The following is a 21,028-nucleotide window of genomic DNA, read 5'->3' on the forward strand; positions in this document are numbered from 1 at the left end:
CTTTCAACACATCTAGAAAGATTCGAAACATACCCATCGGGGAACTTCACTTCGGATGCCACCCAGTTGAACAACACCGACTTTTTTTCTGAAGATAATTTGAATATCGGAACGAGAACTTGTCCATTGCTTTTAATATGTAACTCACTTCTTGAGAAAATATCCGGCAAGTCCAACCTTGGTTTTATGTTGTCTTTTGTATTCCCTGGGACATTCAATATTGTATTCATGATGTTCTCAAAGAAATTCTTCTCTATATGCATCACATCGAGGTTGTGGCGCAGAAGAAGATCCTTCCAATATGGCAACTCCCAAAATATACTCTCCTTGTGCCAGTTGTGATGAACACCGTAAGAATCAGACATATTACGAGGGACATGCCAATTACCACCCCAACGAACTGTTTTGTTAGCTCCGTAGTAGTCGATTTGCGCTTCAATTTGTTCTCCAGTTAGATATGGAGGAGGAGTGTCTCTCACAACCCTTTTGTGCCTAAACAAATTTTTGTTTCTTCGGTAAGGATGGCCAATGAGAAGAAATCGACAGTGACAATCAAACCAACTTGTCTTCCTACCATTCTTCAGTTGAAACGCATCTGTCGTTCCATTACAATATGGACAAGCTAATCTCCCATGTGTAGTCCATCCAGACAACATCCCATAGGCAGAAAAATCACTTATGGTCCACAAAAGCATCGCTCGCATCGTAAAATTCGTCTTCGTTGAACAGTCATACGTCCTCGCCCCTGTTGACCACAAATCCTTCAACTCTTTTATCAGTGGTTGTAGGAAAACATCCAGGGACCTTTTTGGATGGTTCGGACCAGGTATTAATATGGTCAAGAATAGCAACTCTCGTTGCATGCACATCTCGGTGGCAGGTTGTATGGTGTAAGAAAGACTGGCCACAATGAATATTGTCTCCCTGACATTCCGAACGGACTAAATCCATCTGCGCATAGTCCGAGATACACATTCCGGCTATTGCTAGCGAAATCCGGATGTACTTTGTTGAAATGTTTCCAGGCTCTTGCATCTGATGGATGAGTCATCTCACCATCCGTCTGAGTATGCTCGGCATGCCATCTCATCTTTCCAGAAGTCTTCTCTGATTGATACAATCTTTTCAATCTGTCTGTAATTGGTAGGTACCACATCCTTTGGTACAGTACCCTATTACGTCCCCATCCTTGCGGCTTGAATCGTGGCTTCTTGCAGAATCGACATTCTTCTAGCTTCTCATCATCTCCCCAATATATCATGCAGTTGTCGATGCAAACATCTATCATCTCCGAAGGCAACCCAAGACTATAAACCAGTTTCTGAATCTCATAATAAGAATCAGCAGACACATTGTCTTCCGGCAAATACTCTTTAAACAAGTCCGCCCAGTCGTTCATGCAACTTTCAGGTAGATTGTGATCAGTTTTAATATTCATCATTCTAGCAGCTAACGACAATTTAGAGAGACCTTCTCTACAACCACTGTAAAGTGGTTGATTCGCCGCGTTTAACATTTCGTAAAACTTTTTTGCATCTATATTAGGTTTTTCATCTTCATCATGAGCTACGAATGCATCAGCTACCATATCATGAACCCTATCATAATCTACCATCTCCTCCTGATGGTAACTATGTTCATTATGCAAATGATGATCAACCGGTTCTTTTTCCTGAAAATTGCTAATACTACTACTAGCTTCATTCTGATCATAATTAAAACCTTCTCCATGTTGAAACCAGATATAGTAATTTGGCGTGAAACCTCTATTTATTAAATGCTTCCAAACATTTTTACGGTTTGCCAGTTTCGAATTGTTGCATTTTCGACAAGGACAGAACATCTTACCACTTTCTTGGGCGAGCGGTGTTGAATCTGCTTGATGCATAAATGTCTCCAGGACCGCAAGGTATTCTTTCGTCACTCTCCCGTTAGCATCTCTATGCATATACATCCACTTCCGCAACTCGTAAATAGTCCCGGAGCCAGCCATTTTTTTGTCTTTCACGTTTTTTGTTGTTGGTGTGTTTAAAATGATGTTCAAACATCCATATTTATAGGAAATTTCGAATCTGGTTGTTGTAATTTTCCTATGAATTTACGACGAAAATTAATCAGGTGGCAAAAAAAAACGTGTAACACCTACAAAGTTGGTGGATTCAAAATTTTCTCGCTAAATACACGTAAATTATTTCCTCGTAAATAACACGCGAAGTTTACGTCATATTTACGACGAAACGCTTTTGTCGTTACTTTACGAGGAAATAACGATGACATTAGTTTTCCACGTAAGTTTCTCGTAAAATCGACGTAAATTTACGAGGATTGTTTTTCCTCGTTAACTTTCCTCGTTAAGCATGTGTTTAAATCTAGATACTAAAACTTATCTCAATCTAAAACTAATTTAAATATTCAACCTTAAACCCTAACCACTAAACCCTAAATCCAAATATAAACCATAAGCTCAAATATAAACCTAAAGCTAACTCCAAATTTTAAATACTAAACCCTAAATGAATCACTAAACCCAAACTCAAATGTAAACTATATTATATATTTATAATTTTAAAATAAAATTAAAATCTGAAAATATATATAATACTTTGTGATATTAAACTATACTATTAAAGATGGAAAATATCATACTAAACTCTAAACCCAACCCCTAATTACTAAACTTTAAATACTAATCACTAAACCTAAATACTAATCACTAAAACCTAAACACTAAATACTAATCACTAAACCCTAAATCCTAATCACTAAACCCTAAACCCAATTATAGACCCTAAACCCTGATAGAATGGAAAAAAACATATAGTATAGTACATAATTGTGAACAAAAGAGAACAATCTTTATTAATCGTCAAATGGAACAATACATGATAGGGTCACTAAACCCAAATCTCAACTCTAAATCTTAATCACTAAACCCTAAATGAATAAACTAACATTTAGGCTTCATATTATCCGGTTATATCCTCCACATATGCAAGTTGCCGGCACAGAAGAAGAAATAAATGACCCAAAGAAAGAAGAAAGACACACCTGATTAATAAAGCTAAACCCAAATTAAGGAAGCATAAACCCAAATAGAATATATATAATATAGTTTACTAAACCCAAACCTCTACTTACTAAATCTAAGCCCTATGCATGAACCTATAAACCCAAATACAATCTATAAATTATTTTCCAATATTAGACACTTAAAGGCACATTTACTTGGATAGCGTGTTACATTTCTTATATTCCATATAATCTAAGTAGTATAGTACACGAATGTTTCAAATAATCAAAATTTTTCAGTGGTGTATCCATAGTATGGAATGCAAATAGTAAACCTTCCCCACCCGCAAAAATACAACAATACAAGACACACCATTAATTATTAAAGTTAAACCCTAATTAAGGAAGCATAAACCCCAAATAGTGTATATATAATATGGTTTACTATACCCAAACCTCTACTTAGTAAAATTAAACCCTAGGCAGGAACCTATAAACTCAAATACAATCTATAAATTTTTTTCCAATATTGGACACTTGAAGGCACATATTGAATATTAAACCTTAAACTGTTATCACTAAACCCAAACTTAACCCCACACGTTCCAAATACTAAACTCTAAACTCTAATCACTAAATCCTAAACCCAAGTATAGACCCTAAACCCAAAAGGAATGGAATAAAATAAATAATATAGTACATATTGGTGAACAAAATAGAACATTGTTTATTAATCGTCAAATGAAACGATACATGTTCACTACACCCAAATCCCAACCCCTCCCTTCTAAATACTAAACCCTAAATCTTAATCAATAAACCCTAAACCCAAGTATAAACCTTAAATCCTAAACTCTAAACCCAAATCTCAAAATCTAATACTGACCCCAAACTCACCCATATTACTCTAAATACTAAACCCTAATCAGTAATTACTAAACCATAAACTCAAATATAAACTCTAAATCCAAATATCAAAATCTAAAATAATACATAATATTATGTAATATTAGTTTATACTATATAAATATTATTTATAGTGTAGAAATGTAACATAGTACACTAGTATAAGAGTTTATTTATCATTTATCCAAAATTGGTTTTAATCATTACACTTAAACCAATATAGTATGAATTTCATATTACAATCAATTACACAAAATGACATAGAAGAAAACTATCAAATTTGAAAATATAAAGATGATTATATTTTTAAGGAGCAGTATATATATATATATCCCAAATAGTATAATAACTTTACATACTAAAGAATATATACTATACTATTCCTTTCCTGAATACAGTATAGACGATAAGTTCATCTTCTTCAATTCTTCTTTTTGTCAAACATGCTGATACACCTTCACTTCGTTCACCGTCGTTATTCTTCACTACCTTATAGAGATCATCTTCATCTCTTCTCCTTTTCTCTGACACGGCGATGCTTTTACCGGTCCGCCGTCGTTAGTCTTCATCATTGAATCACTAAAGTAAAAAAGAAACGAAAACAAAGTATGAAAACAAAATCATGATGTGAGAATCAATGATTTAAGAGAAGGAGGAAAAGAAATGAAAGAGTTGTTATGTCTGCTCACCATATACGCATTCATCGTTGTTCTTTGTTCTTCTCATAAGAAGAAATTCAGTTCAAGAAGATGTGTGCATAATGAAAGACCACATTCATCTTCATCTTCCTGAAAGCTAATTATTTTGGGAGGTGAGACTGAATACAACATGGCCACATATTTTACTTGTTAGATTAATTAATTATTTATTTAATTTTTTTTGGTAGTAGATTTCACCGGTTGAATATGAAGGTAATATGACAATAATCTATAATATGTACAGTATATATAGAAAAAAGAAGGCTTTTAGGTAGTGGGTGAATTATAATTTGTTTGATGGTTATACAACCCAATTTCCCTTAGATTAATGCAAGTTTGTGTTAAAAAAAAATTGTTTTTGGTAAAATATATACTAGATAGATAGTTATATCGTGCAACTAATCTATTGTTAATGAATAATGACCGTATAGCATTGGACTCGTATACTATGGTTTATTGGGCGTTGCATAGGTAAAACAAATATGTTCCTCAGACAATTTTATTAAATAGAATTGCAAAAAATAACATAACCAAGAAGAAAGATTGCATCGGTAATGCAACAAATCAAATGAAATTGGTACAAAGAAACAAATGGACAACAAATCAAATGAAATTGGTACAAAGAAACAAATGGACATTTTGAAAGGGAAAGGTTACAAACAATATATTGATCAACGTGACCTCATATATAATGCATGCAAGTTCATCACCATATTAATGTGATCATCATCAGTATTTGGGAGTGGTAGGAGCAGACTTGGGACCGGTGAAGTAGAAAGGTCCGACGCTAAAGATCTTCAAGTTCTTGTCGGAGTGGTAACGGTATCCGTACATCGACAATGGAACTCCGGTGAGACCCTTGTTGACATTGGTTGGGTTCTTGCAAGTCTCAACTGGAGATGCGTAGAGCTTGACACGACAGTGAAGTAGGTTCTTGATGATGTCGGTCAACGCCACGTGGAAGTATCCCTTAGAGTCAGTTGGATTGCTGTAGATCACAACATCCTTCTTCCCATATGATCCTGGCTCGGAGCATACGATCTTGGCATTGGCTCCTACATGAATTCAGTTAACCGAGTTTTCAGATTAGTAATTTTGTTGTAATCATAGATATTTATTTAATTACGGAAGTTTAAATATTTATTTATACCTTGAATTGGGTAGGTTTCGTAGCCGTTTTTGCAAAGGATGATGCCATCAACGACTTTAGGAACCTCTGGGGCATATGGCTTGGTGGGGGGAGTGTAGGTTGGTTTTGGAACATATGGCTTCGTGGGTGGAGTGTAGGTTGGCTTTGGGACATATGGCTTCGTGGGTGGAGTATAGGTTGGTTTTGGAACATATGGCTTGGTGGGTGGAGTGTATGTTGTTTTTGGGACATATGGCTTGGTGGGTGGAGAATAAGTTGGTTTTGGGACATATGAAGGAGGAGAATAGCTTGGAGACTTTTTGTAGACGGGAGGAGGGAGAGTTGGCTTGTAAACCGGTGGAGTGTAAACGGGAGGTGGAAGAGTTGGTATGGTGTAGACCGGAGGGGGAAGGGTTGGCTTGTAAACTGGTGGAGTGTAAACTGGAGGTGGGAGTGTAGGCTTGTGGGTGTAAACCGGTGATTGGTGAACCGGCGGAGATGAGGGAGAGTAGTAAGCAGTGGCTATGGTTGCCAAGGAAAAGAGGAAGCAAATGGCCAAGGAGGTGCGTTTTATCGCCATTGCAGAGAGCGCGACTTTTTTTACCTTACGCTAGCTAGTTCTTTTGTTTGTTTCTAAGTGGGATGAGGAAAATGATTACATCAAATGGGGTTTTATAAGAAAATGTCAACGAGTAATGAAGAATTTAAAAATGTTATCATCACAAGTGAATAATAGAAAATCATGTTTTGGTATTCATATTAGTGTGATGCACGATAAAAAAATCATGATCCCCATTCACAACCATACACACGGTCACCCATCAAAGAGCTATATGAGCACTGAAAAGGACGTTAATTAACTTTTTTTTGGGCAACCGGACATTTAGAACTAATACTTTTTAATGATGCAACTTGTTCATGACTTGATGATTGAGCATGCCTTTTCCAATATGAACTTGAACCCAATGCCTAAAATTTCTGAATGAATTTGATTAGAAAAGATTCCTTAAGCTCATTTATAGTTGACAGTATTAGCATAACAACAAAGGATGTAACTCGATGTTAATAAAAGAAATAAGTGAAATTAAAGGAATGATAATCAATAGAATCCGTTGGAATCCCCTATATATTAATTGAGAAGCATTTGAAAAATTAGAACCTTAATTTTGTATTAATTAAAAAAAAACCCCAAATTCTAGGTGGCATTCTAAATGCCTTCTAAATTCCATTTCAAAGAATTCTAGAGCATCTAATATAAAGTATAGTTTAATCTAATGGTGTCACATTATTTCATAATTATATAACACTAGAGAACATTATATTAACCTAAAATATAAGAAATGTGTATTATTTCCTTAAATAAAAGATACAGAATTACCTAATATGATTTACATATATATGGCAATTAATGATTATGAATAATAAAGATTTGATAACAATTTTTGCATTCTTCTTCATTTTGTTTAATTTTATATTATTAAAAAAATAAAAAATCACATTAACTATATAATAAAAAAATTAGATTTTTTTTCTTATATGTTATATTTGGAATTTTTTTTAAATGACATTAAATTAAAAAATGAGGAAACCTTATATGTTATTTTTTTTAAAACGACTTTAAAATACAAAAATGATGACACCTTATATGTTATATTTTTCTTATATGTTAGATTTTTTCTTATATGTTGTATTTTGAATTTTTTAAAACGACTTTAAATTACAAAAATGTAAGTTTTCCTTAAGTATACGACTAAAAACATTAAAATGACATGTATCTGTTCGATGGCTGATTTGAAAGCTTTCAAAACCATATGTAAGATAAAAGTCAAAATAATTCAACTGTGAAAATAATACTGTTCACTTTTTCAAGAATGTGTTCGAGGAAAAAAATAAGGTTTTTATGTCATAATTTGTTTAATGTCCACTAGAGAACATTATATTAACCTAAAATATAAGAAGTGTGTATTTTTTCCCTAAATAAAAGCTACGAAATTACCTAATATGATTTACATATATATGGCAATTAATGATTATGAATAATAAAGATTTGATAACAATTTTTGCATCCTTCTTCATTTTGTTTAATTTTATATTATTAAATAAAATAAACAATCACATTAACCATATAATAAAAAAATTAGATTTTTTCTTATATGTTATATTTAAAATTTTTTAAAATGACATTAAATTACAAAAATGAGGAAACCTTATATGTTATTTTTTTTAAACGACTTTAAAATACAAAAATGAGGACACCTTATATGTTATATTTTTCTTATATGTTAGACTTTTTCTTATATGTTATATTTTGAATTTTTTAAAACGACTTTAAATTACAAAAATGTAAGTTTTCCTTAAGTATACGACTAAAAACATTAAAATGACATGTATCAATTCGATGGTTGATTTGAAAGCTTTCAAAACCATATGGAAGATAAAAGTCAAAATAATTCAACTGTGAAAACAACACTGTTCACTTTTTTCAAGAATGTGTTTGATGAAAAAAATAAGGTTTTTATGTCATAATTTGTTTAATGTCCAATCCGACCAACCATGATGTATTAATTATAGTTTTGTTCCATGAGTTTTAATAAAAATTGATTTGATCAATCAGAAAGAAATGATATAATAACAACAAAAAATATTGTATATATATAAATAAAATGATCAAATATATAAAAAAATGATCGATAATATATAGAAATAAACTCACCCTGCGCAAGGCGCATGTATTATCCTAGTGGAACTATTATTCCACTTATTCCACAGAGTACTGGTCCTCACATGAGAAGTTATCAGGTTCACCATCCAATAGTGTTTCAGTATTTGATATTTGATATCTTTTAAAAAAGAAAATAAAATTGAATATCCAAATTAGATTATATTTTTAAAATAAAATAATAAAAATACATAAAAATAGTTACAAAAAATAAATAAATAAATATTGTTAAACCGTTAGCAAAATACTAAATCCTATACCCAAAATCCTAAACTCCAAACCCTAAATTATAAACCTTAAATCTTGGATAAACCGTAAACCATTGAAAAATTTTAAACCCTAAATCATACATTAAAAACTAAATCTTAATAACACTAAACCCTAAACCCTAAACCCTTGGATAAACCCTAAACCCTTGGATAAACCCTGAACCCTTGGATAAATCATAAACTCTAAATCAAAAATATTTAAAATTAAACCCTAGAGTTTTTGATTTATCCAAGGGTTCAGAGTTTACCCAAGGGTTTAGGGTTTAGTGATTAGGATTTAAGGTTTAGTGTTATTAAAATTTATTTTTTAATGTATGATTTAGGGTTTAAGATTTTCCAACGGTTTAGAGTTTATCCAAAGTTTAAGGTTTAACGTTTAGGGTTTAGGATTTAGGGTATAGGGTTTAGTATTTTACTGAAGACTTAACAATATTAATTTATTTATTTTTTGTAACTATTTTTATGTATTTTTATTATTTTATTTAAAAAATATAATCTTATTTGGAAATTCAATTTTGTTTCCTTTTTTTAAAAGGTATCAAATATCAAATACTCAAACACTATTGGTTGGTGAATCTAGAGTTTCATCCTATGGGGTGAACCCAAGAATTTCTCTCCTCACATAAAAAAGACTACAAGCAATTTTTAAAAATTTGACCATTTTTAAAAATTTGACCATTTTTATAAATTTTATACACAATTTTTTTTTTTTAAAAACTGATTTATGCAAGTATTTTTTGTGGGCTGGAAGTGAGTGCTTGTAATGCTTTCTTTTAGGATCGGCACTGATTTCAAAACTATTTGGACTCGGAATGATTTTTGAAATGAGTGTTGTTATTTCTTTTGGAATGACGAGGAACAATATGGAACGAGATGGAATATTCTTTTAATTTTTCATTGTAACGGTGAACATTTTGTGGAATGAGAAGATATTAAGTATTCAGAAAGTTTTTATTGCAAAAAATATTGAATTATTCTTGGGTTCACCTCCTAAGGGTGAACCTCTAGATTCACCAACCAATAAGATTTCTTTATTTAATATTTCATATCTTTTAGAAAAAGAAACAAATTATTGTCAAGTTATATTATGTTTTAAAAAAAAAGATATAAATAAATAAATAATAATAGTAGTTACAAAAAAAGATTTTTTTTTAAATATTAAAATATTTTTAACGTCGTCAGCAAAACACTAAACTCTTATATAAACCCTAAACTTTTGGATAATTCCTAAACTCTAAATCAAAAACACTAAAACACTAAACCCTAAATCCTAAACCCTTGAGTGTTTAGTGTTTAATGTTTTTTATTTAGAGTTTATAATTTATCCAAGGGTTTAGGGTTCACAGGGTTTACCCAAGGGTTTAGGGATTATGATTTAAGGTTTTTATTTATTTTTTTACTTTTATCTATTTTAAGAACATAATATAACTTGACAATATTTTGTTTACTTTTTTAAAAGATATGAAATATGAAATAATAAAATTCTATTGGTTGGTGAACCTAGAAGTTCACCCGAGGGGATGCATCCAAAAATAAGTCAAAATATTGAGTTATTCTTGGGTTCATCCGAGTTATTCTTGGGTTCATCCGAGTTATTCTTGGGTTCACCCCATATGGTGAACCTATAGCTTCACTAACCAATAGGAATTAGTTATTTTATATTCAATATCTTTAAAAAAAAGAAACAAAATATTATCAATTTATATCATGACTTTAAAATTAAAAAAAAAAATAAAAAATAGTACTAGTTGCAAGAAAAAAGAATTTTTAACTCCGTCAGCAAAACACTAAACTCTAAATCCTAAACCATAAACTCTTGGGTACACCCTAAACCCTTGGGTAGAAACCATAAACCTTGGATAAATCCTAAACTCTAAATCAAAAACAATAAACACTAAATCTTAAAAACACTAAACCCTTAATCCTAACCCTTAAATCGTTGGATTTAGTATTTTTAAGATTTAATTTTATTGCTAACGGTGTTAAATTTTTTTTTTGCAATTAGTACTATTTTTTATTTATTTTTAATTTAAATCATGATATAAATTTACAATATTTTGTTTCTTTTTTTTAAAGATACTAAATATGAAATAACTAATTCATATTGGTTGGTGAACTTACGTGTTCACCTCCACCCAAGAATAACTCAAAAATATTGCACACAATATTTAAAGCAGTAGAACAAACTCAAAATTTGATTAAGTTAATCTTGGAAAATTGCGCAGCAAGACCCTCGAGCTCTATAATATTTATTATACGTTGACCAACTATTTAGTCATCCAGCTAGTACTGATCAACTTGCCTGCAATATAAGGCATCATTAACCCAAAAACCTACTTTGGGTCTCCTAATTATTTTTAAGTATTAAATGTTACTTAAGAGATTTAGTTAACAGACACCAACATTCGGGTGTTCCAATGAGAATCTCTTATTCAAGGGTTCTTAAAAAAAATTCTTGGTACTAGGCATATAATATGATGATGAGTAAGAACAAAGCTTAGCATCTCAAACTAAACACATACTTTTCCTCTTTTGTTTAATAGTGTTGCTAAGAACCTACATCAACTCTGAAACAAAAAACAAACCTTAGGCCGAGCCCCGAGAGGTATTCTCACGATCAAGAAGATAAGCAGGAACAGCTCCTTCCTGAACATCCTCATCAGTTTTACGCCTTGATGAACTCTCCTCATGCATCTTCAATCTGTAAAAAAAGTACACATTTCAGAACAAAGCACAAATATTACTTATTTCATTCTACAAAACATATCAAGATTCCGTTCATCGACATTTAATAATTATTATGACATGTATCTTCTATAAAACTCACGCTACAGATATCTACGTAAGTAACAAGCTCTGACCTTAACAAACACTATTCCACACACAACCGAAACACAAGAGGGGAGGGAAGAATCTAAAGCTAACATACATTAAGAATCTTCAGTGTCGCTTTGAGTATCGATGCAAACCTCAGTTGATGTTTTATCCACGATCCTTCCTCTGAAAAGGATTGCATATTTCCAGCCAACATTCGGCTTGGTTCAAATATCTTATAGCTCGACTTTGCAAATAGCCAAACAGATCGATAGCTCTCGGCTACCCTGAGCATATACTGATTCTATGATGTTATATACAAGGGCTAGACTTGGTTCCAGGACTAAATTAGTGCCGATTCATAGTGTTCGTGTGATTTTCGTATTGTATAATTATATCGTGCAACCAATCTATGGTTAATGACTGTACATCATTAGACTCGTAAACTATGGTTTATTGGGTCCATAAAGGAGAAATAGTTGTTCATGAATTCAGTAGACACAAGTCCACACAGCATTCACAACAGAAGAAGAAACATTATATCTTGAGAACAATCAACAAATTACAAATAAACTCTACCAAATTAATTTTTATAATAATGACGACAAAATTTCTTACATATTTATATAAGCAGTCGCATAGATCAAACAAAAATGTTCCTCAGAAAATTTTATTAAATACAATTGCAAAAAATAACATAACCAATAAAAAAGATTGCATCGGTAATGCAACGAATCAAATGAAATTGATACAAAGAAACAAAAGAACATTTCGAAGGGAAAAGTTTCCAAACAGTAAATTGATCAACGTGACCTCACATATAATGCATGCAAGATCATCACCATATTAATGTGATCATCAGTATTTGGGAGTGGTGGGAGCAGACTTGGGACCGGTGAAGTAAAAAGGTCCGACGCTAAAGATCTTCAAGTTCTTGTCGGAGTGGTAACGGTATCCGTACATAGACAATGGAACTCCGGTGAGACCCTTGTTGACATTGGTTGGGTTCTTACAAGTCTCAACTGGAGATGTGTAGAGCTTGACACGACAGTGAAGTAGGTTCTTGATGATGTCGGTCAACGCCACGTGGAAGTATCCCTTAGAGTCAGTTGGATCGCTGTAGATCACAACGTCCTTCTTCCCGTATGATCCTGGCTCAGAGCACACGATCTTTGCCTTGGCTCCTACATGAATTTAATTAACCGAGTTTTCGGATCATAAATATTTTTTTGTAACTTTTTCATAGATATTTAATTATGGAAGATGAAGTATGTATTTATACCTTGAATTGGGTAGGTTTCATAACCTTTTTTGCAAAGAATGATGCCATCAACAACTTTAAGAATCTCTGGAACATATGGCTTGGTGGGAGGAGTGTAGGTTGGCTTTGGGACATATGGCTTGGTGGGTGGGGTGTAGGTTGGCTTTGGGACATATGGCTTGGTGGGAGGAGTGTATGTTGGTTTTGGAACATATTGCTTGGTGGGAGGAGTGTAGGTTGGCTTTGGGACATATGGCTTGGTGGGAGAAGTGTAGGTTGTTGGTTTTGGGATATATGGCTTGGTGGGTGGAGTGTATGTTGGTTTTGGGACGTATGGCTTGGTGGGTGGAGAATAAGTTGGTTTTGGGACATATGAAGGAGGAGAATAGGTTGGAGACTTTTTGTAGACGGGAGGAGGGAGAGTTGGCTTGTAAACCGGTGGAGTGTAAACGGGAGGTGGAAGAGTTGGTTTAGTGTAGACCGGAGGGAGAAGGGTTGGCTTGTAAACTGGTGGAGTGTAAACTGGAGGTGGGAGTGTAGGCTTGTGGGTGTAAGCTGGTGATTGGTGAACCGGAGGAGATGAGGGAGAGTAGTAAGCAGTGGCTATGGTGGCCAAAGAAAATAGGAGGCAAATGGTGAAGGAGGTGCTTTTTATCGCCATTGCAGAGAGCGTGGCCTTTCTTTTGCCTTACGCTAGTTCTTTTGTTTGTTTCTGAGTGGGATGAGGAAAATGATTACATCAAATGGGGTTTTATAAGAAAATGTTAACGAGTAATGAAGAATTTAAAATTGTTATCATTACAAATGAATAATAGAAAATCATGTTTTGGTATTCATATTAGTGTGATGCACGATCATATACATGACCCCCATTCACAAGTCACAACCATACACACGGTCGCCCACCAATTGCTATATAATTAACCTTTTTTGGGCTACCGGACGTTCATTAACAAGTACTTTTTACTCTTCTGCGTACGATGCAAATTGTTCCCAGATCAAAACAAACTTGTTCATGACTTGATGATTGAGCATGCCTTTTCCTAGATGGACTGAAGCCCCAATTCCTATAACTGCTGAATGAATTTGATTAGAAAAGATTCCTTAAGCTCATTTATAGTTGAAAATATTAGCATAACAAGTATTAACAACAAAGTCATACGTAATACGAGTTGTACGACTCAATTGGTTGCACATGTCACGATCGACTAGATATCCGCGAGGTTTTATTTTTCAAAAGAACAAATACTTAGATTCATCCCTATGGTGGTGAATAGTTAAATTCTGTTATAAATCAATTGGTGGATGTCTATAACCGGCCCGGTCCATAACCGGCCCAAACCTAGAGAGAGACGGTCCAAATCCTAGAGAGAGGCGGCCACGACTTGGAGAGAGAGAGAGAGATTGGCGGCCAAGGAGTTTCCATTCTTCTAGTTTTCCTATTCCTTGATGGTTTATGATTTGTAATCTTTCCATTTATGTATTTCCATTTATCTCTCATGTAACCCTTATATAAAGGGATCTCTTATTCATTAATAAAACATAGAAACATTCAGTTCTCAAACCTTCTATTTACAACACGTTATCAGCACGATAGCCTCTAACCCTAAACAAAGATGAATCTGCCCCGGAACTTCAAAGAGGTCGTTCTCCCAAACCGTAAGGACCCAGAAAACGATCAAGATATCAAATCAAAGCTCTTGCCGAGACGAATCAGTCAGTGCTAACCGTTTGTCAATCTGACCACTGACGCACCCTCACGCACCGATACAGTGCGCGCCGATATGCTTTGGAACCCTAATCCGAACCCTAATCTGTTCTTGCAAGCGTTCCAGCTCGTGTTCATCCGATCAGCCCCAGCCCTAAGGCGTTCCTGATACTAGACAAACTCAGCCTCAGCTCCATCTGTTCTCAGCTTGCATCCCGGACAGCTACAACTCGCGTTCCCGATCAGACACGTTCTGTTCCAGCTCGCGTCTCAGCACGCGTCCATTCTAGCTCGTTCCAGCTCGCGTTCCAGCTTGTTCCAACTCGCGTCCGATCGTCCATCTCGAGGTTCTCTTGGTGGTCCGGTTCTACAATCTTCAAAACCCTAAAGGTAATTCGAAATCTGAAAACATGAATCGAATCTGGTTGTTTTGTAAAGATTGAAACCCTAAAATATAATCTCTAAAAAGATGAAAGTCATAGGATAATAGATCAATACCCTATGAGTAAATCGAAGCTCTATAAGTTCGATCCAAACCCTAAAATCGAGATTTGATCCATTGATCAATTAAAATCAGAAGATTGAAGGTTTTTGAATCTCAAAATTAAACTCCCTTGATCTAAGATCAAATCGAATTCCCAAAACCCTAATTTGAAAAATCGATTTTAATTGTTTGGAATTTGAAACTTTGTTTGATTGATTGATCACCTAGAACTATGATTATGATTGTTTAAACTTGAATCTTGAAATCTGAATTGATTGGCTTGTTTAAACTAAAACCCTAATGATCTAGTTTAGATTGTTTAAAATTGAAATCTGAAACTATAGGATTAGATTAAACTGTTCTAGACATAATCATACTTGTGGCCGTGTGGCCTTGTTGCATTCATACCTAAACCTAATCACATTGATTGATTGCAATTGCACTTAGAATCTCATGTTAGGATGGTATTGAAATTGAAATTGAAATCAAGTATGATTGTTCTTTGCTCGGCCGATTAGCTTGCTTGTGTTGAGTACATTGTATAAACTGATAGAATGCATCTATGCTAGGATTGCAATTACACAACAAACTATATGCATTGATCTTGAATTGAATCATTAGCCGTGCGGCTTGTTTTCCTGTTTTGGTCGTGTGGCTTCCTCATGGCCGTGTGGCTTCTTCTTGGCCGTGAGGCATAAACCTTAGCCATAAGGCTTGCTTGCTTGATTGATTCTATTGATTGTGAGTTAAGTCAGCTAGATTGATTGCATATTGAATCTGAAACCTTAAATCTCGAATTTGAATCCCTAAGGGTCTTGAAACCCTAAATCGCATGATATTGATCCAAATTGAGTTTAGGTTTGATTCTTGTTATTTTAACTGATCTAATTGATGTCTTGAAAGCTAAGGTGATAGATTATTTTGATTCTCATAAAATCTGAAACCCTAGCCACATTTTGTATTGCTAAGATGATAAAACTCTAATTGGATCAACATAGATTGTATGCATCATTGCTTGGCTGTGTGGCCTTTATTGCACCTTATTATCATAGCCGTGTGGCTTGCATACATGATGTGTTGTGATTTTGCATAGTTTTAGCTTTGTTATTTCATATATATTCATGCATTAACCTTAAATTTATTTGCATTTAGAGTCTATTGCATGTACATTTGCATCTTGTAGGTGTTGGATGAATTGTTTGGAGTTTTGGAGGTGATTAGAGCACAAAAGGAGCTTTCGAGGAATCTTGTACCGAACGTGTGAAAGACAAGCATGGATGAAGGTCTTAAAGATATCTTTTGAAACTTGTCTTATGTCTCCAAATGGGTGGAAGCTATAGCCAGCCCAACCAATGATGCTAAGGTTGTCCTCAAGATGTTCAAGAGCATTATCTTCCCAAGGTTTGGAGTCCCAAGAGTTGTGATCAGTGATGGAGGCACCCACTTCATCAACAAAATTTTTGAGAACCTTCTTAAGAAGAATGGTGTCAAGCACAAGGTGGCAACTGCTTATCATCCCCAAACAAGTGGCCAAGTTGAGATTTCCAACAGGGAGATAAAATCCATTTTGGAGAAGACTGTGGGGACAACAAGGAAAGATTGGTCTACAAAGCTTGATGATGCACTTTGGGCCTATAGGACTGCTTTCAAGACACCCTTGGGAACCACTCCCTTCAATCTTGTCTATGGGAAAGCTTGCCATCTGCCAGTGGAGCTTGAGTACAAGGCATTATGGGCTGTTAAGATGCTGAACTTTGACATCAAGAGTGCCAAAGAGAAAAGACTTTTCCAACTCCATGAGCTTGATGAGATTCGACTTGATGCTTTTGAGAACTCAAGGATTTACAAAGAAAAGACCAAGGAATTCCATGACAAGAAGATCCTGAAGAGGGAGTTCAACATTGGAGATCAAGTGTTGCTCTTCAACTCTCGATTGAAGTTGTTCCCTGGAAAACTTAAGTCAAGATGGTCCGGCCCTTTCAAGATCAAAGAAGTGAGGCCATATGGAGCAATTGTGCTTTGGAACAAGACCGGTGGGGACTTTACAGTGAATGGGCAAAGAGTCAAGCTGTACATGGCATCCACACCTGAGAAGGAAGGAACCTCGGTTCCACTTACCGATCCCAAACCAGCCTAAACCAAAAAGGGGTAGTCAAGCTAGAGACTTAAAACAAGCTCACTTGGGAGGAAGTCCCACATCTATCCCTATATATATTACTGTTTTACTTGTGTGGTTTTTCTTTTGTGTGTTTGATAAGTGTGTTTAAAATTTTCAGGTGATTCTCCACTTAATCAAAGAAGAAAGATGGTCATCCAGCAAAGCTACAAGTGTTAAAATTATTCAACTCCATCTAGCAACTCCAAGCTAAGTGTCTCTACAACCATTGTAAATATATAGTTTTCATGTTTGTTTCTTCTAGACCTCTTCTTTCACCTTGCTCTCACACAAGAGACTGTGTGAAGTAAGTGTGGGGGGGGGGAGAGTCTACTTATCTCACATGTTTTCTGTTTTGTTTACTTGTCATAAGCATTGCATATCCATTTGCATAGAAAATCCATAAAAATTTGCAAAATTCCAAAAATTACAAAAAAAAAAACATTTAGTTATATCATTTGCATCTTTAGGTTTGAGTCTAGATCATATAGAATGCATAGGTAAAATCCCTACAACGGACTCATGCAATGAACTCATTGTTGATACCCTTTTGAATCATAATAAGTAGCTTGAGCTTCTTCTGAATTTCTTGTAGACTTCGAGCCTTGAAAACTCCTCTTAAGACTCATTGAATCATACTCTTTGAAACCAACTCCGATCTTAGTTGACTTAAATGAACTTAATGCTTCTTGCTTATGGTCTCTTGAGTACTAAATCATGGCTTTACACACACTTGAGCTTGTATAAACCGTTTTACCAATCTTTTTGACAACTCAAGTGGTAGTCCATACCCTAAACCCTTCCCTTCTTTCAAACCATCATTAATTGTTGAGTGAGGTCTTTCTGTGAAAGCTTGTCATGTGCAAAATCTTGAAAGTATTAGGAGCGACATTGATTTGTTCTCATCTCTTGCTAGCATTAGGACCTCTTTTGGGCTAGCATCTAGGATGGTGGTTGGAATGATGTGCTTTAATTATTTTGATCTTGGGGATTGAATTGGGAAAGATTATGTAAAGGAAATGAGTCAAAAAGTGTGTCTAAAACAACTAAAAAAAAGGATCTTTAAGAAGATAGCTCAAATTGTGTCAATAAAAACCTCAAAAAGAAAAAAAAAAGAATGGGAAAAAAAAAATTTGAACTAAGATACATAGTTGTTAAGACAAAGAAAAGAAAAGAAAAGAGTGTTCATTGGGTAAGAGATGAAAATGAGTGTATATTTGGGATTTGAGATGAAGAAAAGAAAGGGTAGAACTTAAAAATTGTCTAGGAAAAGGGTACAATGATGATAACCGATTTATGTATGCATTAATTGCTCCTTTTCTTAGATAAATTTTGCATAATGATCAAGCTCCTATTCTTGAGTGTAAGTCACCATAGCAAAATGTATTTGGACCCTTCTCATTCTTCACATTAAGCCATTTTTTCTCACCAAACCAAATGATTTGGACCAATTGGCAATTTGCGAGAATTCACTTATGATATTTCTTATTGAATGTGAGAGTTGGTTGATTTGAGGATTCATGATAATGAGTTAAAAGATCAAAGGAATTGATAGGCCTAGAGAAGTTAGAGCTAATAAAAACATTTTGCTCTTGCTATTTGGTATGATTTTGTAAGGATATCACAACGATGGCATTGAAGAGTTTCTTAAGGTCATGAATTTCCATTTGTGTATTGAAACATCACTTCCCATGTTCTTGAAAGTTTACTTGAGGACAAGTAAAGGACTAGTGTGGGGGAGTTGATGTGTTGTGATTTTGCATAGTTTTAGCTTTGTTATTTCATATATATTCATGCATTAACCTTAAATTTATTTGCATTTAGAGTCTATTGCATGTACATTTGCATCTTGTAGGTGTTGGATGAATTGTTTGGAGTTTTGGAGGTGATTAGAGCACAAAAGGAGCTTTCGAGGAGTCTTGTACCGAACGTGTGAAAGACAAGCATGGATGAAGGTCTTAAAGATATCTTTTGAAACTTGTCTTTTGGGAAGACATGGTAAATTGAGTTAGCTTTACAATGGAGGTGGTTTCAAGTCGTTTGGAGCTGTATTGAGGGATTTATGATCAAAATACTACACACATATCAGTATGACATTCCTAGCGGCCACCCTAGCAACATCAACAATAGCCTTCGAATTTTAAGCCTTTAGACTCATTTTTATTCACTTAAAACCTATAAAACTCATTACTATTCATTATTCTTCTTATTTTTGGTATTCTAAAGGTGTGTGCAACATGGAGAAAGTGGAGAAAACTTTAATGAGTGAGTTTTATCTCTTTAAAGCTTGCAACATGGGGGATGGGTTGTCTATCATGAGTTTGGTGGCTCTTTTGGCCTAACTTTCTCTACCTTTTCTGAAGAGGCAAGACTACTTTGGCCATATGAAGGGGCAAAAGGTGTTCTATAATGGAAGAAAGTGGAGAATAACTTTTATGAGTGTGTTTTATGCTTTATGCTTTCACATGATGGATGTGTTGTCATCCTCCTTTACTTAGGCTATAAAAGAGACTGCAAGGGGAAGGAGGAAGACACAATACACAGAGTACAATACAACAAAGAGTAGAGAGTGAAAGTTTTATAGTTTCATATTTTGTATTTTGAGAGTTTGAGAGAAAACATTTGTTCTTGGAGTGTTCTTGAAGTTTATGTTATAAAGTCTTGTTTTCCTTTAGCCATTCTCTTCATCTAATTTCTGTTTCTTGTTTTCATATATCATATCATCTTGGTTATGCTTCTATCCATCATGGGATTAAGTGTAAACAAGATGATTAGTGAGTAATCACCCTTAGGATCAATGGGTTAGGTAGATTAATGGGTGATTAGGGAAGAGTTAAGGTGTTCTAATGGTTAAATGCTTAGATTTCTATGCTTACTAAGTATTCTTAATGCTAGATTAATTTTGGCCATTTTAATCTAGATTCTAAGTGTTTGTAGGGCATCGAAAGTGTTTGCATAATGCTTGAATGGACCTAGTAAAGCTCTAGCTTGAATAACCAAGGAATTGTTGTTAGGATTGCTAGATGGTTAGTAGAGTAGAACTTAATGTATGTTTGAGTGAACAAAACGAACGGAAGTTGATGTTTAGTTCATAATTGCATAAGGGTTTCTACCACGGGAGTGGATTAATCTAAATTGAATGAAATCTAGACCTATAGAAAGTTAAGATTATTTGAAGTTAGACGCCTTGATTTAGAACTATCACCTTGAAATCAATTGCCTAAATACCCATTGGTTCTTCTTTGTTATATTTGAATTAAAACTCAAGTTATTTCGCACTATTACTTGTTACAAACAAACATCATTTGATTGCACTTAGATTGAGATAAATGGCTTGCATTCTTAGTGCTTAGAATCACTAGAGATGGGATTGACATCTTAAGTACTACAACACTTAAGGATTAAACTTATCCTTTATCAATACATCATATCACCTTGATCACATATAGAATCCGAAAGCTAAGATCATATGCATCATATATCTATCTAGCCGTGTGCCCTCTAGATATCCGCGAGGTTTTATTTTTCAAAAGAACAAATACTTAGATTCATCCCTATGGTGGTGAATAGTTAAATTCTGTTATAAATCAATTGGTGGATGTCTATAACCGGCCCGGTCCATAACCGGCCCAAACCTAGAGAGAGACGGTCCAAATCCTAGAGAGAGGCGGCCACGACTTGGAGAGAGAGAGAGAGATTGGCGGCCAAGGAGTTTCCATTCTTCTAGTTTTCCTATTCCTTGATGGTTTATGATTTGTAATCTTTCCATTTATGTATTTCCATTTATCTCTCATGTAACCCTTATATAAAGGGATCTCTTATTCATTAATAAAACATAGAAACATTCAGTTCTCAAACCTTCTATTTACAACACGT

The 21,028-nt window shown here is 34.3% G+C and overlaps 2 protein-coding genes across 2 annotated transcripts; both read right to left on the reverse strand.

Moving 5' to 3' along the window:
• Positions 1 to 4,955: 4,955 nt before the first annotated feature.
• LOC106374588 (proline-rich protein 3-like) lies at positions 4,956 to 6,351 on the reverse strand. Its single transcript, XM_048753853.1, has 2 exons — positions 5,764 to 6,351; positions 4,956 to 5,668 (listed from the first exon to the last, which is right to left on the reverse strand). The coding sequence occupies exons 1-2, from the start codon at positions 6,320 to 6,322 to the stop codon at positions 5,343 to 5,345; spliced, it is 885 nt and encodes a 294-aa protein (XP_048609810.1). The 5' UTR covers positions 6,323 to 6,351; the 3' UTR covers positions 4,956 to 5,342.
• Positions 6,352 to 12,183: 5,832 nt separating this feature from the next.
• LOC106374589 (proline-rich protein 3-like) lies at positions 12,184 to 13,546 on the reverse strand. The gene is made up of 2 exons (XM_013814584.3): positions 12,827 to 13,546; positions 12,184 to 12,728 (listed from the first exon to the last, which is right to left on the reverse strand). The coding sequence occupies exons 1-2, from the start codon at positions 13,464 to 13,466 to the stop codon at positions 12,403 to 12,405; spliced, it is 966 nt and encodes a 321-aa protein (XP_013670038.2). The 5' UTR covers positions 13,467 to 13,546; the 3' UTR covers positions 12,184 to 12,402.
• Positions 13,547 to 21,028: the final 7,482 nt, after the last annotated feature.

The sequence above is a fragment of the Brassica napus genome, chromosome C4 (genome assembly GCF_020379485.1).
Source record: "Brassica napus cultivar Da-Ae chromosome C4, Da-Ae, whole genome shotgun sequence".
In the NCBI taxonomy this organism is placed as follows: Eukaryota; Viridiplantae; Streptophyta; class Magnoliopsida; order Brassicales; family Brassicaceae; genus Brassica; species Brassica napus.

Coding starts and splice junctions, on each gene's coding strand:
- LOC106374588 (XM_048753853.1), bottom strand. CDS start 6,322: ATGGCGATAAAACGCACCTCCTTGGCCATTTGCTTCCTCTTTTCCTTG. Junction 5,669..5,763: donor CGAAACCTACCCAATTCAAG/GTATAAATAAAT, acceptor GAATTCATGTAG/GAGCCAATGCCAAGATCGTA.
- LOC106374589 (XM_013814584.3), bottom strand. CDS start 13,466: ATGGCGATAAAAAGCACCTCCTTCACCATTTGCCTCCTATTTTCTTTG. Junction 12,729..12,826: donor TGAAACCTACCCAATTCAAG/GTATAAATACAT, acceptor AAATTCATGTAG/GAGCCAAGGCAAAGATCGTG.